Source organism: Mustela nigripes, chromosome 1 (assembly GCF_022355385.1).
Source record: "Mustela nigripes isolate SB6536 chromosome 1, MUSNIG.SB6536, whole genome shotgun sequence".
Lineage (NCBI taxonomy): Eukaryota > Metazoa > Chordata > Mammalia > Carnivora > Mustelidae > Mustela > Mustela nigripes.
Window position 1 is genome coordinate 74613204 of NC_081557.1, and position 18854 is coordinate 74632057.

Genomic DNA, 18854 nt, shown 5'->3' on the forward strand with positions numbered 1-18854 from the left:
TTCTGACACAAAGTATGAGTGAAGTTTGAGGAGCACAAAAAAGCTACAGCACAATCACTGACATACAATCACCAATATATATATGATTTTTTTTTTAATGAATAAGGACTTAATGGCTAATGATTTAAGATAGCACAGTTACTTTTTTTTTTTTGATCGATTCTGTAATTTAAATTTATATAAATACTCTTTAAGCAACTCTACTGGATGAAGCATTCTGGTTGCAATTAGGCATAAAGACTAGAAAGATGTTTCTGCCTTTAACACTTGCAGTCTGGTAAAACAGAAAATGAGAACATAATTTTAACTCAGTGATAGTGTGGTTGACAAAGGCAAAAGTGATATGGTAGAGCAAGGGGCATTTAATTCATTCTGAGAAGGCCAGGGAACTAGTCCTCAGGGCAAGTGACAGGTAATTAGAACTCTGAAGGCTCGTTAGAGACCAGCCAGGGGGAAAATGTGGAAGAAAGGAAGGATATTCAAGTAGGGAAACAATATGGGCAAAAGAAGGCAGATACTGAGCAAAGAGTATTGGGAGAATGGAAACTTAAGAGTTGCTTGAAGAGGAAGAATGGGCAATAACATTGTAAATTCAGGAGTCAAATCATAAAAGAATCTTGGATGTTAAGGTTAAGAAGTTTGGACTTTGTTATGAAAAGGAAAGGAAATAATATACTTGGTTATAATTGTTTTTAGAAAGATGATACTGGTGGCAGAGGAGGATTGTTTGTGGTAGGGTGAAAGTGGTAATAAGGTTAGTCAAAAAGCTAAAACTGAAATCTAGGCAAAGGGACAAGTACCTCAACTAAGGGCAATAGCAGTGGAAGTAGCATATACAATGAATCATATATTTAATAAGTAGAGTTGCCAGAATTTGATAACTAATTGGATAGGAGGAGAAGGAGAAAAGTGAGCCCGGTATAACACCCAAGAGTCTATCTAAGGCACCAATTCCAGATAAAGAAAAAGGTTTTAGGTTTATGGAGTAGACGGTCACGTTGACCTGGAAATTTACCCAGTGGAAATACGTAATAAATAATTGAAATACATGGTTCCATAGTTCATTAGAGGGTCTGGGTTGATATTGTGTATTTAGGAGTCACCAGAATATAGTGGTAGTTGAGGACAAGGCTAAATGGGCTCATCTAGTGAGTGTAGCATTAGAAACTACTGGGGTAGAAGATGGAATGCAGGAAATGCCAAACTTATGATGTGAATTGAAAAACAAATCCACAAAAGAAACAAAATGTGTAAATTGAGAGAAACATATCTATCTGAAGGGAAATGCCAAATGCCAAGTTAAGAGTATCAGCCAGAAATGGTACTTTGTCAGTGGCCTCAAAGGCATGCAAGACATGTTAAGGGTTAAAAGTATATATAAACCTTATATGTTGATATAAGCAATAGTAATTTCAGTGGACAAGGTTGCTAGAAAAATCATTTTTAAATCATTTTTAAAAGGCTTCATAACAGTATTATCAAAACTTGACTTTACCCATAGGCTAGTTTTATTTCTTTCCCATCACTTTTCTGGGGAAGAAATTTGATTTATTGTTTATTTAATGAAAGAAAAAATCCTTCGTCACATATGCAATGGCTGTCCCTGACACAAAAGGTATTTTGGCTTGCTTCGAAGGCAGAAAACAAGGCAAAGGACTGTCCTAATTTTCTGATACTGTTGACTGCAAGTAGTCTGGCTAACTGAGATGAAAAAGCAAGATATTTCAAAAATGTAATGTTTAAAAATGTTAAAGCATTGACTCTCATAGATTTTTTTTTTCACAAAATAAAGAGAACAGTCGGAAGAAATTTTAAATTATTTCCCTCAACCTCTTAGTCATGTAAATTCTGCTGTAACATACTGATATAAAGGATAAATTATATTTATTATTGAATTGGATTGGAAATAAGTTCAATTATTGAATTGAATTGGAAATAAGTACTTATTAATTTAATTTCCAAAGCCTACCCTGACTTTCAGGATCCTTCTTGATCAACCCATAACTTATGCCTCTAAGTTTCCTTCAATTACTCTCTCCATCATTAATTTATTATCAGTGACTTCTTAATACTTGGGTGATGAAAGCCCCAGGATGCCAATACTCACAGTAATAGTGTTTGAGAAACATTGTATGCACACGCACACACACACTATATATTCTTTATCCATTCATCTATCAATGGACACTTGGACTGCTTCCATAATTTAGCTATTGTAAATAATGCTGCAATAAACAAAAGTGTATATATCCTTTTGAAATTGTATTTTGTATTCTTTGGGTAAACATCCAGAAGTGTTATTACTGGATCATATGATAGTTATATTTTTAACTTTTTGAGGAAACTCAACTTGATTTTCCAAAGTGATAGCACCAATGTACATTCTCACCAATAATGTGTGAGGGTTCCTTTTCCTCCATATCTTTGCCAACACTTGGTATTTATTGTCTTTTTGATTCTAGCTATTCTCACACATGTGAAGTGATATCTCTGTGGTTTTGGTTTGTATTTCTCTGGTGATGACTGATGTTGAGCATCTTTTCTTGGGTCTGTTAGCATCCAGATATATTCTTTGAAAAATGTCTGTTCACGTCTTCTGCCCATTTTTAAATTGGGCTATTTGGTTTTCTTGTTTGTTTTTGGTGTTGAGTTGCATAAGTTCTTTATATATTTTGGATACTAATACTTTACCAGATATGTCATTTGGAAATAGCTTCTGCCATTCAGTAGGTTGCCTTTTAATTTTGTTGGTTGTTTCCTCTGTTGTGCAGAAGCTTTTTATTTTGATGTACTCCCAATAGTTTATTTGTGCTTTTGTTTCCCATGCCTCAGGACACATATCAAGAAAGATGTTGTTATCGTTGATGTCAGAGAAATTACTAAGCTCTCTTCTAAGATTTTTATGGTTTCAGGTCTCACATTTAGGTCCTAATCTATTTTGAGTTTACTTTTGTGTATGATGTTAGAAAGTGGTCCAATTTCATTCTTTTGCATGTTGCTGTCCAGTTTTCTAACACTATTTGTTGAAGAGACTGTCTTTTTCCAATTACATATTTTTTCCTCCTTTGTTGAAGGTTAATTGACCATATAGTTGTGGGTTTACTTTTGCAGTTTCTATTCTGTTCCTTTGATTTATATGTATGATTCCATGGCAATACCATACTGCTTAGATTGTTTAGATTGTTCCAACTTTGTATTATTTCTTGAAGCATGGGACTGTGAAACCTTCAGCTTTGTTCTTCTTTCTCAAGATTGCTTTGGCTCTTTGGGTTTGTCTGTGGTTCCATACAAATTTTAGGACTGTTTGTTCTAGTTCTGTAGGAAATGCTGTTGGTATTTTAATAAGGATGGCATTAAATCTGTAGGTTGCTTTGAAGGATTTGGACATTTTAACAATATTAATTTACCCAGTCCATGAGCATGGAATATCTTTTCATTTGTTTATGTCACCTTCAATTTCCTTCACTGATATATTTTTTTAAAATTTCAGAGTACAGGTATTTCACCTTTCTTGGTTATGTTTCTTCACAGATATTTTATTCTTTTTGGCACCATTGTAAATGGGGATGTTTTCTTAATTTCTCTTTCTGCTAATTTATTACTGATGTATAGAAATGCAACAAATTTCTCTATATCAAGGGTTTTAATTAGCAATAATTGCGCCTTGGATAAACCTCATTGGCTACGATACTGCCACTGTGCAAAGCTTCTCTATATCAAGGTAATGCTGGTCTTGTAGAATGAATTTGGAAATTTTTCTTTCCTTTAAATTTTGGCACAATTTGAAAACAAAAATGTATTAATGCTTTTTAAAATGCTAGGTAGAATTTACCTGTGAAGTCAATTTGTCCTGAACTTTTGTTTGTTGAGAGTTTTTCTGATTACTGATTCAATTTCCTTACTAGTAATTGGTCTGTTCAAATTTCCTAGTTCTTTCTTATTCAGTTTTGCAGTTATATGTTTCTTGGAGTTTATTCATTTCTTCTAGGTTGTCCAATATGCTGATTAGTAAGTTTTCATAATAATTTTTTTACAGTCCTTTCATTTCTGTGGTGTTGTATTTGTCCTCTTTCATTTCTGATTTTATTTATTTTAGTCCTCTTTTTTCTTGGTAAATATGGCTCAAGATTATCAGCTTTGCTTATTTTCAAAAGAACAAACTCCTGCTATCATTGATCTTCTGTATTATTTTTTAGTCTCTATTTCATTTATTTCTGCCATAATGTTTATTATTTTCTTCCTTTTAATAGCTTTTAGCTTTGTTCTTTTGTTATATCTTTTAGTTGCAAGATATGAGATTTTTCTTGTTTCTTTAGGCAGGTCTGTATTGCTATAAACTTCCCTCTTAGAAATGTTTTGGCTGTGTCCAAAAGAGTTTGCACAGTTGTTATCAATTTCTTTTACCCTGTGTTTAGAGAGATATATTGGGAGAGAGCACAAGCAGGGGGAAATGGCAGGCAGAGGGAGTGGGAGAAGCAGGCTCCCCAATGAGTAGGGAGCGTGATGCTGGACCCTGGGATCATGACCTGAGATGAAGGCAGACATTCAATTGACTGAGCCACCAAGACACTCCTTCTCCATGGTTTTTTTTTTTTTTTTCCCCTCTTGGATTTCTTTCCATTCATTTTTTTAGTATCATGTTGTTTAGCTTCCATGTATTTGTGTTCTTTCCAGATAACTTCTAGTAGTTGATTTCTAGTTTCATACTGTTCTGGTGGGAAGATGCATGATATTATATTTCATTCTTCTTAAATACTGAGAATTGTATTGAGGCCTAATGTGATTTATCACAGAAAATGTCAAATGTGTGCTTGAAAGAATGAGTATTCTGCTGTTTTGGGATGAAATATTATGTATATATTTGTTAGGTCCATCTGGACTAATGAGTTACTCAAAGCCATTGCTTCTTGATCATCTGTCTGGATGACTGATCCATTGATGTAAATAGTGTGTTAATGTCATTATTATTGTATTGCTGTCAATCTCGCCCTTTATGTCAATTAAAATTTATTTACTACTTTAGTTTTTTGGTTGTTTCCATTTTCATGGTAAATGTTCTTTAATCCTTTAACTTTCAGTCTGCATGTATCTTTACGTCTGAAGTACCTCTTGTAGACAGTATACAGGTGAGTCTTTTTTTATCCATTCTGTCTTTTGATTAAAGTATTTAGTCCATTTGCATTTAAAGAAATTATTGATAGGTTGTTTTTGTTCTCTGTTCCTTTCTTCTCCTCTGACCCCCTTCTTTACGCTTTAATGACTTTCTTTAATATTATGCTTGAGCTCCTGTCTCTTTTTTTGTATGTGTGTCTATTACAGGTTTTTAATTTGTTGTTACCATTGGTTTCACATATAGCATCTTATGTGTATTGCAGTGTCTGTTAACTTGATGGTGACTTAAGTTTGAACACATTCATGTCCTACATTTTTATTCTCTTCCTCATTTTCTGTATACCCTGTCATATTTTACATCCTTTTATTCTGTGAATCTCCAGACTAATTCCTGTAGATATAATTGATTCCATTGCTTTTGTGCTTTAATCTCCAAACTGGTCAATTTACTATCATTTCTTCAAATAAGTCTTCTTTCCTCTTCTTTCTGTTTTTTTCTTCTGGATTCCCCATAATAGGAATATCACTACAATTAATGATGTCACTGAGTTCCCGTAACCAATTTTTATTTTTATTATTTTTTTTAATTTTTAATTTTTTATTAGTCATTTTCCTCTTTGTAGTTCAGCTTGTTTACCATTAATCTATCTTCCAGATGCTGATTTGTTCTTCTGCATTGCCTAATATGCTAGTAACTCTCTCTAGTGTATTTTTTTGTTGTTGTTTCATTTATTAAATTCTTCATCTCTGACTGATTCTTTTTATATATTCTCTCTTTACTGTAGGTCTTACTGAGATCCTCCACTCTTATTTCAGGTCCACTGAAAACCTTTATGATATTACTGAATTCTTTATTAGGCTTAATACTTATTTCCATTTCATTTAGTTATTTTGTTGTTAATTTGTCTTCTTTCATTTGGGATATATTCCTCTGCCTCATTTTGTCTAACTCTGTTTATAGGTATTAAGATGGTCAGCTATATCTCTTAGTATTAAGAGTAGTGGTCTTGTGATGAAGAGGTCTTGTAGCATCTGTTTGTCAGTGTCCCCTGTTCACTAGAACAATGTAGTCCAGGGACATCTCTTGAATATGGGTTGTGTAAACACTACTACTGTTGTGGCTGAGCCACTAGTTGATTGGGCTTTCAGTCTAGCAAGCTGCATTGACTGCCTTTACCTTCTGTGGTTTCATAGTACAGGATTTGGTGCCTGTGCTTTTATGGAGTATGTCTGAGATAACCATGGGCTTGTTGGTGGGCAATGTCAGCAGTCAGGCTAGCTGTCTTCACTCTGTGCAGTGCAGTTATGTGCACACCAATTGTCAGAGTACTCTCTATATGTGGTCCCCTGAGTTTGCTTTTCTTGGTGGCTGGAGCTGTCAGTCAAACCACCTATTTCCATCCAGTGTGTTTGTCACAGTGGAAGGCTACATGGCTAGCTAAAATGTTCAGCTGCTGGAACTGCCCATGTGCTGGTGTATGGGGTTATTTCCCACTGTCTGCAGGTGAGGAAACACTTTGGAGTGGCGTCAGTCCCTACTGGAGATGCTTGCACAGTGTGTCAGGGCAGGAGCTCCTTTTGACAAATGCTTGCTGAAGTGGGCAAGAAGGATGGGGTGAGTCTGCAGTGGAACATGATTTAGGGCACATGGTGCTAACAAGATAGATGGTGTTCCTGCTGATATCCACAGTGCCAAGTAAATTAGGCTAGAGGGAGGGAGGAGAGATGGTATCTGCCAGCTATTTTGTTCCTGAAAAAATCTCCTGTAGAAATGCCCCCCTAGCCCATGTTCTAAGATTAGTAAATTACTCTTCACATATACCCCAGGCACTATTCAAACTGCTATTAAAGGCTGGGTTGGTTGGGTTATTTATTGTGCTAGCTCTTCAAGAAGAGAAGTTCAATTTCCTATGGCCTTTTGACCCTCTCAGAGCTAAGCCCATTAATTCTTAATGTACCCAGAGTTAGGCACAGCTGATTTTCAAAGCTTGCCAAATTAAGGCAGACTAGATGTTACTCATCTTCTCAGTGCATGTCCCTCATGCTGAGGTGCCTGGTGGGTCTGATCTTGTAGTTTCTCCATGCTTGTGATGTCTCTCCCTTTTGTGGTTAGTCTTGCTGTGGCTTTGGCTCCCAACCATATCTCTGCCCCTCTTTTCCTTTCAGTGTTGCCTCCTCTCCGTGATTAACTAAGGAAGCTATGTTCTTCCAGCCTTCACATCATTTTCAGAGTGAGATACACAGACGTAGTTGTTACTTTGGTGTGCCCCTAGGATGAGGTGAGCTTAAGATACTCCTCCTCCATTCTCCTAATCTTTGTCTTGTTCATTTTTTAAAAATTTTGCAAATACTGTGTCACTTCAAGCTCCAAATAAGAAAATATTACTCACTGAACTTATAGCTAAAAGTCAATGTAAAATCATTCACATAATAGATACAATATGTCAGACGCAGTGTATCTTAAGACAATATTTTAAATGTGCTGGCTAAAGCTAAAATGTGAGGCTAAAGCATCCTGCAAGTCTCCATTATATTGGAGCAACAATATCTCTAAAATATCACGAGAGAGATGTCAGATAAGCTGCAATTACCATAGTGGGTCCAAGATAATAGAAGAGCATAAACAAAGAAAGAAAGAGGAGGCCCTGATCAGGCAACAAGCATCCTTTCAGAGACCTGCAGATACATGCCTTGGAGCCCTCAGGCATACTATCACCTTTGTTATGATTATTATTTTGTATCTGATCTTAATCTGACTTCCAAAATACACTTTCTTATTATACTGACCCATCAACATGCTTTACTAGCAGCATCTTTTTTTTTTTTAACTACAAGTAAGTAAACTGACATCCTGATTTATTAATAAGCCTCATATAATGAAAGTTTATCTTTTACAGACCAAGTAACATGTGAATGAATGGATAAAATAAATTTGTCTCATGTGCAAAGCTGAAGATCAAAAGCTAGGGTATGTTGTACCAAAATGTGTTCACACCATGAGCCTATATTTCTGGCTTTTTAACACTACTGTTTAGGTCATGCACACAGAAAGTATGCAATAGCCACTTACTGAGTGAATCAAGTGAGTAAAAACTGTATTCTGTTTTAAAGTCAACTGAAAGGTTTGACTTTACATGCATGAGTCCTTTCAAAGAGTTCAATATAGTCACTCTGGTTCATTGACCATTTTCATCATTCATGCAGTATTTTTAAAAGATCATGGGTCACACAATTATTTGCTAATCTAAATTATCAAACTGAACTATCAAATAAGCTTCCCTTATTGTTACATTACAGTTAATGGAAATGGTACCTATAATACTGGTGGATGTCATCATTCTTTATTCCTTAAACACAGATAACATTTTTGCAACACTAAAAGAGTTGCTGCTAAATTCAATATAAAAATCTCTTCTCACTCTTTTTGAGAATGTGAAGATAAAAAATCTTCATAGGTAAATCTTTCAACTTAAAGTGTTCACTTAGCTTTTACTCAAAGTGAATAAATTACCTTTTAAGCTATAATTGGGTATTTTCCAACTTTGCCAACTGATAGTAGAATTTTTGAAACAGTAAATAAGCTCCAAAATGTTAAAAATATAAGCTATAACAATAAAAATCAAAGAAACCATCTTTTCTAAATAATATAAAAACTGAGAAAAGTTAAACACATAAATACTCCTATTTTTATACAAAGTTCATCCTTATTGTAATATCTCAATTTAATAAAGATTAAAGGTTATAATTAATCAAAAACAATGAAGTACTGCATGGCAACAAACATAATAAATAAATAAGAAACTAAGTAAGTAAATAAAATAAAGGTGATAACAACTTTATAGTAAGTTTTAAAATCTCAGAAATTTTCTAATAGAAAAAAAATTACCTGCCCAAGGCTTTCAGCAACAATGAAGCTAATAAGAACCTGGGTATTTGGATTTTTCTATGAAATTACCTTATCTCCATTAGAATAGTGAATTTTATTAATTTTTTCTCAACACATATTTTTTAGAAGATTCAACAGGAATCTATTTTTCTTTCTGTTTCAAATAACCTTGATTTTTGAATAACAAGTCATTTGTTGAATTTCAAACCTTTGAGGTAAAATGATAACAGAAATATATTAAGTCAAATTGAGAAAAAAATTCTTTTAAAAAGACTATTGAATTAACCTGGAGACTAAAATGGCATATGTTTAATTCTTGATTAGATACTGGAAAAATCAACTGATTTTAAAAAATGTAAGCATATTTTTGGTGTGAAGAGAATATAATTTTTAAAAATGCTGTACTTTTAATTATGGGATTAATGCCTCTATGAAAATGGATACCCATGTATTCTCCTGGCTCTGTAGACTCAGATTTAGCCAAGTAAAAACTTCATCATTGTATGGAGTTGTGCTGAGGAAGCAAAATTAGTTTATAAATAAAGTGACTTAAATCCTTTCATGATTGTACAAGCCAGATTCTTACTCTTTTCTACTTTGTCTGAGTGTAGAGAAAATAGTGACTAGAAGGAAGTTTATTTCCCTATGTCCAATATATTTATATATGTTTATAAATTATACTTCTTAACTAACTTTAAATATCCCACTGTACTCTGAATACTATTTTGGTATGTTATGTGAATAGATACATTCAGTTTTTATTTAACTATTTGAGGTTGGTTAAAGTAGCACTTAAAATGAACTCGACATTTTTAAGTAGATGGAGAATTTCTTTTTCTCTGAACTACTATTACACCTGTGCTTGAACACATAAACTTATGCTGTTCCTTAACTGTTTCATGCATGTAATTTTGGAATCATCAAGACTCAAAGTATCATCTATGACTTCTGTATTTCCATAACACACAGTAGGGTCCTAGATAAGAAACACATTATTAAAGATCCTAGGTAAGTATTTTGAACTGCTGAAATGATTATATAACATGCTGTTTACACAATGCTTATTGTACAGACTTTAACAATCAACTTGTATAAGAAATAGAAAGTTTTCATTCTCTGCTACTATATATAAATTATTATTACCTGGCAATGATTTAGACCACTTGACTACTGAGAGAAGTTGCCGCTCGCCTAGTTGGTTAAGACTTGTCAGCAAAGAACTGGAGGTATCAGGTTTGGTGTTGTCATGTCCTGCATAGATCACCTCTGGTTCAATGCTCATTAGCAGGTTAATCAATGGAGGGACCAACTGTATATCTTGAGTTGGTGAAAAAGAGATTCTTTGGCTTAGGGCTTGGCTTTCATTTGGAATGCCCACAGACTGTGGGAGAGCAACAGCATCCAGTGCTCTCATAACTCTGACTTTATTGAACTTTTTAAACTTTCGACCTATAAAAAAAAAAAAAAAAAGAAAGAAAAGATCATGTAAATAAATATCAACCAAATCTTTTAGCAGATTGTTATTTTTCTTAAGTCTTAGAGTACAGCATTGTAGGTTTTAGCATCAATCTAATAAAATGAAATGGAATAAGTAAAATGTTAGGTCTCAGACTTGGATTAAAGAATTAATTACACCAGCATTCCCTGGGTTTGTGTGGTGTGAATATTTACACCAGTATCTAATGGAGGAGCATGGAGCTTTGCAACAATATATATGAGAAGACAAATGGCTTTCAGTAGAGACTAAGCTCAGAGCTGGAAAATATTTTGACAGGACTGCCTCTCAAGAGCTAATTTTATAGACTACATTACTTAAAACACAGTTTTCAGTAAATATTGAATCTTCTTTTGGGTTTTAGCCTTTTAGGAATGTGTTGAGAGCTAGCCCAGAGTAGCATAAGATGATGGGGTATGAGGATCCCAAGCTCACTTTGTCCCATAGACGTACTGTGATAATAGCTACATCTATTCAACTAACTCTGAAAATGACCTGAAGACTGGCAGAATAGACCTTCCACAGTTATTCATGGAGAGGAGGGCATATTGAAAAGTGTAAAGTTCCCAGTTCAGCTGGGAAATGAACCTTTGGTGGGACTGACCACAAAAGGGAGGGACATCATAAGTATGAAAAGAAAGAGGATCAGACCCCACACTACACACTCCCAGAACTGGGCACCTGCACTGGGAAGATGAGTCCATATAACATTGGGCTTTCAGTACTAGTATGGTTTAACTTCAAGAGCTTTAAAAATCAGTGGGTTTAATGCCCATTCTTATGGGAACTAGTATAAACACTCTATTTACCTTGCTAAAATTGTATGCTCAGCAATGACATTCTCCTGTGGACCTACCCCATTTAATCCCACCCACCTCAGCAGATATCCCTCCAAAGTATTTCTGGCCCTGGGAAGGGGTTGGGGGTTGAGGGGAAAGAACTTCATATATTAGCATGTTCACAGTTCTGGCATCCAGTCTCTTAGCTGCCCTTGCAGGTGGTAAGACTTAACCTTCATGCACCTGAAATTATGGCAGAGTGACTAATTGCAGACTTTTGATTGACTGCTGGTGCCACCCAGCAGTGAGCCCACAGTGGCCTCAGACAAGACCCTCAAAAGTGTTGGGACCAAACCCTGTCCAGTGCACCCAGCAGGCAAACTGGTTCATTGCAGTTGGCCCAGCTAGAAGAATTGAAGACCAGTCACAATAGTAGGTACACACAGCACACACAGGGACAGCCCTGGAGCACCTGGTTCTGTTGACCAGGGAAGATTGTGCTACAGGGTATCACAGGACATCTTCTTCATAAGGTCACTACTTTCAATATCAGGAAACATACTTGACCTACAGGGAGTTAGGCAAAATGAAGAGACAGAAAAATCTCTCCCAAATGAAGGAACAAGACAAAATTACAGGAGGAGGAAGCAAGATGGTGGAGGAATAGGAGACTGAAATATCATCAGGTCCCAGGAGTTCAGCTAGATAGTTATCAAACCATTCTGAACACTTACAAATTCAACAGGAGATAGATGAGAAGAGCAGAAATTCTAGGAACAGAAAAACAACCACTTTCCAGAAGATAGGACTTATGGAGAAGTGAATCTAAAGCCACGGGGAGAGAGACTACGGTAGGGAGGGGCCAGCTCCCAGCAAGTGAAGAGAGCAGTGGAGCACAAAATTGGAACTTTTAGAAGTCTGCTCCAATGAGGGATGTTGCTTCATAGGCTAAGGGGGGGTGGGTAGAGCTCTCATGGGGACAGTGTGGTCTCAGGACCCATGTGGTCTCAGGACCGTGGGCTCAGAGAAAGACTGGGGGTGTCTAAGTGTGGCAGAGCTCCCAGGTATTGGAGCAGGAAATCCAGCTACAGAAACAGGCTGAGGAGTGTACTTTCAGCTCGGGTTTACCTTAAACTGTGATCCGAGGCACAGTCCAATGACTGACTTTCAAGCAGGGACCCCATTAGTGGCAGATCCAGAAAGATCCCCTACTTCCTCCTTCAGGAAGAGCTGCATGGGAATACTCTGCAGGAATTTGTGGGGCTCTGAGACTCCAAATGGGGCCATGTGCCAGAGATAGAAATGCTCAGTCACAGGCTGGGTGAGCTCAGAGTGCACTGGAGACCAGGGAGATGGGAGGGATTGACTGCTTTTCTCAGATGGCACACTTAGGAGTGGAGCCCCAAGCTCTAGCCTCCTTTGGGTCAGAGATTTGAAGGTTGACAAAAAAAGCATTCAGGGAACAAAAGGAAAAGGGAAAGCATTCAGGGAACAAAAGCTACCAAGAGTGAAGCCAAGCAAAGTAAAGCCAAGTAAAATAAATCAGACAGAGAAAGACAAATACAATATGATTTCATTTATATGGGAGGCTTTTTTTTTTCTAAAAAATACTTTATTTATTTATTTGAGAGGGGGAGAGAGAAAGAGAGAGCACAGAATACAGGAGCAGAGGGAGGGGCAGATCCTGCTGAGCAAGGAACCCAGTGGGAGATGCAGGGCTTGATCCCAGGACCTGGATATCATGATCTGAGCTGAAGGCAGATGCTTAACTGACTGAGCCACCCAGGCACCCCTCACTTATATAGGAATCTAAAAAGAGATTCCTTTTTTTGTTTGTTTTATTTTTTCTAAGTTCCATGATTCATTTTTTATGCACCACACCCAGTGCTCTATGCAATACTTGCCCTCCTCAGTATCCACCACCAAACTTACCTAACCCCCCATCCCAGTCCCCTCCAAAACCCTGTTTGTTTCTCAGAGTCCACAGTCTCTCATGCTTCATCTCCCCTCTGATTTCCCACAATTCATTTTTTCTTTCCTTCTCCTAATGTCCTCTTGTTATTCCTTATGCTCCACAAGTAAGTGAAACAATATGATAACTGACTCTCTGCTTGACTTATTTCACTCAGTATAATCTCTTCCAGTCCTATCCATGTTGATTCAAAAGTTGGGTATTCATCCTTTCTGATGGAAGTGTACTATGCCACTGTATATATGGACCATATCTTCTTTACCCATTTGTCTGTAAAAGGGCAACTTGGCTTTTTCCACAGTTTGGTGATTGTGGTCACTGCTTCTATGAACATTGGGGTATATATGGCCCTTCTTTTCACTACATCTGTATCTTTGGGGTAAACACCCAGTAGTGCAATTGCAGGATCATAGAGTAGCTCTATTTTTAATTTCTTAAGGCATCTCCACACTGTTTTCCAAAGTGGCTGCACCAACTTGCTTTCCCACCAACAGTGTAAGAGGATTCCCCTTTATCCACATCCTCTCCAACACATGTTGTTTCCTGTCTTGTTAAGTTTGGCCCTTCTAACTGATGTAAGGTGATATCTCAATATGGTTTTGATTTGAATCTCCCTGATGGCTAATGATGATGAACATTTTTTCATGTGTCTCTTAGCCATCTGTATGTCTTCTTTGGAGAAGTGTCTGTTCATGTCTTCTGCCCATTTTTGCCATGATTATCTGTCTTTTGAGTGTTGAGTTTAAGGAATTCTTTATAGATCTTAGTCAGCCCTTTGTCTGTACTATCATTTGCAAATATCTTCTCCCATTCTGTGGGTTGCCTCTTCATTTTGTTGACTATTTCTTGTGCTCTGCAGAAGCTTTTGGTCTTGATAAAGTCCCAAAAGTTCATTTTCACTTTTGTTTCCTTTGCCTTTGGATACATGTCTTGAAAGAAGTTGCTGTGGCTGATGTCAAAGAAGTTACTGCCTATGTTCTCCTCTAGGATTTTTTTTAATTAATTAATTTTTTCAGCGTAACAGTATTCATTGTTTTTGCAACACACCCAGTGCTCCATGAAATCTGTGCCCTCTATAATACCCACCACCTGGTTCCCCCAACCTCCCACCCCCCTTCAGACCCCTCAGATTGTTTTTCAGAGTCCATAGTCTCTCATGGTTCACCTCCCCTTCCAATTTCCCCCAACTCCCTTCTCCTAACTCCCCATGTCCTCCATGCTATTTGTTATGCTCCACAAATATATGAAACCATATGATAATTGACTCTCTCTGCTCGACTTATTTCACTCAGCATGATCTCTTCCAGTCCCATCCATGTTGCTACAAAAGTTGGGTATTCATCCTTTCTGATGGAGGCATAATACTCCGTAGTGTATATGGACCACATCTTCCTTATCCATTCGTCTGTTGAAGGGCATCTTGGTTTTTTTCCACAGTTTGGTGACCGTGGTCATTGCTGCTATAAACATTGGGACAGATGGCCCTTCTTTTCACTACATCTGTATCTTAGGGGTAAATACCCAGTAGTGACCTCTAGGATTTTGATAGATTCCTGCCTCAGGTTGAGGCAGTACCTTCGTGTATGGTGTAAGAGTTTATCTTTGTTTATGGTGTAAGAGAGTGGTCAAGTTTCATTCTTCTGTACATAACTGTCTAATTTTCCAAGCACCATTTATTGAAGAGATTGTCTTTTTTCCACTGGATATTTTTTCCTGCTTTATCAAAGATTATTTGAACACAGAGTTGTGGGTCCATATCTGGGCTCTCTATTCTGTTCTACTGGTCTATGTATTTGTTTTTCTGCCAGTACCATGCTGTCTTGGTGATCATAGCTTTGTAGTAAAGCTTGAAATCAGGCAATGGGATGTCCCCAGTTTTGTTTTTCTTTTTCAACATTTCCTTAGCAATTTGGGGTCTCTTCTGGTTCCATACAAATTTTAGGATTCAAAACAGGCTCTTAAATATAGAGAACTGGTCGTTGCCAGAGAGAGGGTGGGTGAGGGGAGGTGTGAAATACATAAAGGTCATTCATAGGTAAAAACTTCTAGTTATAAAATAAAAAAGTCACGGAGATGAAAAGTAGAGCATAGTGATTGTTGTCAATAATATTAGAATAATGTATGGTGACTGATGGTAACTACACTTATTGTTATGGGCATTGATTAATGTATAGAATTGTGGAATCAATATGTTGCATGCCTGAAATCAATATAATTTATGTTAATTATACTTCAATTAAATATTAAGATATAACTAAATTTAGGAAATAAAAAAACACACTATATCAGATCTAATAATTACCATTTCAAAACCAGAAAGTAATATTCTATCATAACAGAGGTGGAAGTTATAAAATAAGAAGAAACTTAAGAAAAACATAGGACCTGTATTAAAACTATAAAATTCTGGGGGCAACTGGCTTACTCAGTTGGTTAAGCATCTTCTTTTTTGCTCAGGTCATGATTCCAGGGTCCTGGGATGGAGCCCCATGTTGGGCTCCCTGTTCACTGGGGAACCTGCTTCTTCCCCATTCATACTATCTCTCTTTCTCTCAAATATTAATAAAACCTTTAAAAAAGAAGCAAAATTTTTAAAAAGTATAAAATTCTGTCATAGGACACAAAATAAATACGTGAATTAATGAAGAGACATATTTCTGGATTGAGAACCTTAAACTATCACTCTTGCTCAAATTAATACATAAATATTATGCTGTTTCAATCAGAATCCAATATTTTTGGAACTGGGATTGATGGTTTTACTGTTCATTGAGAAGAATAAATGATTGTTAGAGTAGCCAAGAAAATTTTGTTGGAAGAGCAATTGTGTGATTTCAATATATGCCAATCTGTTTATTACAATTTATAATACTACTATTATAATCCAACATGGTGGAATTATATAAATATTTGTATGAATGGACATAGGGACAAATAAGATAGGATACAGAACCCAGGAACATATGCCAAATATGTCTAGTATCTTAATGTATGTTAAAGTGGTTAATTGGGACATATGAAGGTTACAGGGAAAGCAGAGAACATAAGTCCTCAGCATCCATTTTCATAGTAGAATGGTAAAGGACACCCAAACGAGGACCATATGGTCACACTACTTCTCCCCCCACCACAATTTGGCCTTCTAAGTTTAAATAGAGGCAACCCAGACAAGAGGTAGAATAGAGAAAAGTAATGGAAAACTGGGAATTATTTTTGGAGTTACTGTTCATATTCACCTGAGCAGAGACAAATGTAAACTAATCCCTAACACCTTCTATCCTGCATCTCTGTTTTATTTTTTCTTAGCATTTATCATGTTCTGGCAGGCTACAATATTTTATCCTATTTTTTTTAAATTGTTTCTGTCCTCAACTAAAACATAAACTCTTTGATGATATCACAGTATCTTGTACATAGTAACAATAAAAATTTTTTTGAATAAATCAATAATTGCACAGCAATAAAAACATCTTTGCCACAAAAGTGTCTATAATAATTAGGTCTCTTGACATATAACTTCTGTTCTGTGATGAATGAGAAGAAAGCTAAAGGGAATTTCCCTCCAGCAAAAGAGACAATCTAGGGTGGAGGGTATAGGAATTTCATAAAATGTTTGGGGTTTGCATATGCTTGCAAACTCTAGCTGTTGATATTATTCTACCATAGCTACATTTATGACTCCAAGTACTGTTTCCCTGTCTTCCGTACCAAACAAAATAGCTAAGATTTTGAGTCTTCTAGCTGATATTATTAGGGGATAATCAAAGTAAAAAGAAAGCCAAAGGGAAATGATTAACAATTACTAAGTCAAATAGCAAGCCAGGATAGAATTATATAGACTTAAATGTATAGTAAGTAGCAGACATATCATAGAGAATTTAAGCAAAACTAATTTTAGAAATGATAAAAGGAGAATGTAAAAATTAAAAATCAGATGAATACAAGTTGGAGGAAGAATTATGATAGGAAATAGACCTAGGCAAAACTTTCCCTATATTTCAAAAATAAAGTGACATCTAAACTTCAAGAATTCAAAGGAGAGAAATACAACATCAAACTAAAGATGCAAGAAATTACAAAACACAGTAATCTGAAATGGGAGCTGAAAAAGAAAAAAAAAATTAAAGAAATAAAGCCATTATAGATGAAAAAGCCTTATTAGAAGAATTAAAAAGGAGAACTGCCAGTGTTAAAAGAAGTAACCAGAGACATGATGTTGAGATTTTTAAGAAAAATCACAAAATGAGGTATAAGAACTAAAAATTAAAGTCAGTAGAGAAAGGGTGGTTGGTGTGGAAGACTGAAACCAAGATACTGATTATTATTGAGGACCATGAAAAAGGGAAAGAAAACATAAATCAAAAAATTTCTGAAGGTAATAAAGAATACTTTGCTAATATATAAGAAGACTTGAAGTTTCAAATACAAAAAATGTATATTCTGTTTCAGAAAAAAAATAAGGATTAAGAAAGAGCTAAGTATTGATGAAATTACTGAAATTCAATGATTAAGAAACACAGGCAAAAGACCCAGGTCATCAACAAAGGAAAGTCATTAGAATCTCATTTTGTCTTCATTTACATTAGATGCCTAAAAAATCCAAAGGCAATGTATACAGATTTGAGAGCTGAGGGCCCCATACCACAAACTGGTGAATATCTTTTGTAAGTTCACCATACTCCTGTAGTCATGGAGTCTATCCCAAACAGTTACCAAAGTACTTCCAAAAATCGAAATAAGTAGGACATTCTTCTACAAAGGTTAAAAAAAAATCAACTGAAATATTTTCAGTTATTTACCAAATTTTCCTGCCATGTAAAATATATACATTTCCCTTCAGATTATGTTTCCAGGGGAAACATATGGTTTGGGAACATAAACATATATAATAATAATATTCAGTAACCATTACATTAAGTACCTCTACTATTTATGAGTCTGTAAATTAATGTCAATTCCAAGATACCTGCTTTGATTTTTTAATTGTTCCTACAAAAAAATAATTAAAATACTTTTAGAAGATATAAGAATATAATTTGCATTAAAGTTAAATATTTTGCCAATGATAATATTGGCATAAATGACTCTAAGACATAAAAGGTATTTGAAGCCACAATTTGCTAAACTTTTTTATAGGCCAGACACCTGTGTGCCTGGATATCTAAAGGATATTCTTTAGAGCTATCATTTCATTTGCCCTCATAACTTTCATTATGTGTTCTTAATGGAAAAGAAAATAAAGATGTGTAAAAGTTTCAGTGTGTTCCTGAGGTCCTACAGCTATTAGTGGGGAAATTTATGTATTATTTTTTAAGTTTAAATTCAAGTTAGTTAACATACAGTATATTATTATTTTCAGAGGCAGAATTTAGTGATTCATCAGTTGCACATAACACCCAGTGCTCATTACATAAAGTGCTCTGCTTGATCCCCATCACCCAGTTACCCCATCCTTCCACCTACCTCCCCTCCAGCAACCCTCAAGTCATTTCCTTTAGTTGAGTTTCTTATGGTTTGCTTTTCTCTTTTTGTCTTGTTTTATTTTTTCTTCCCTTCCCCTATGTTCATCTGTTTTGTTTCTTAAATTCTACATATGAGTGAAATCATATG

The 18854-nt window shown here is 35.7% G+C and overlaps 1 protein-coding gene and 1 pseudogene across 2 annotated transcripts in view; both read right to left on the reverse strand.

The window, feature by feature from the left end:
* The window catches only part of PGR (progesterone receptor), a 99206-nt gene that overhangs the window by 21303 nt on the left and 59049 nt on the right, over positions 1–18854 (reverse strand). Inside the window, exon 4 of one of the 2 annotated variants that reach the window (XM_059391852.1) lies at positions 10142–10447. The exons of the other annotated variant lie outside the window; for it this stretch is intronic. Within the exon in view, the coding sequence (XP_059247835.1) occupies positions 10142–10447 (306 nt within the window). The remainder of the gene's footprint in view (positions 1–10141; positions 10448–18854) is intronic. 2 annotated transcript variants of the gene reach the window in all.
* On the reverse strand, positions 3550–3708 carry LOC132009054 (U4 spliceosomal RNA; annotated as a pseudogene).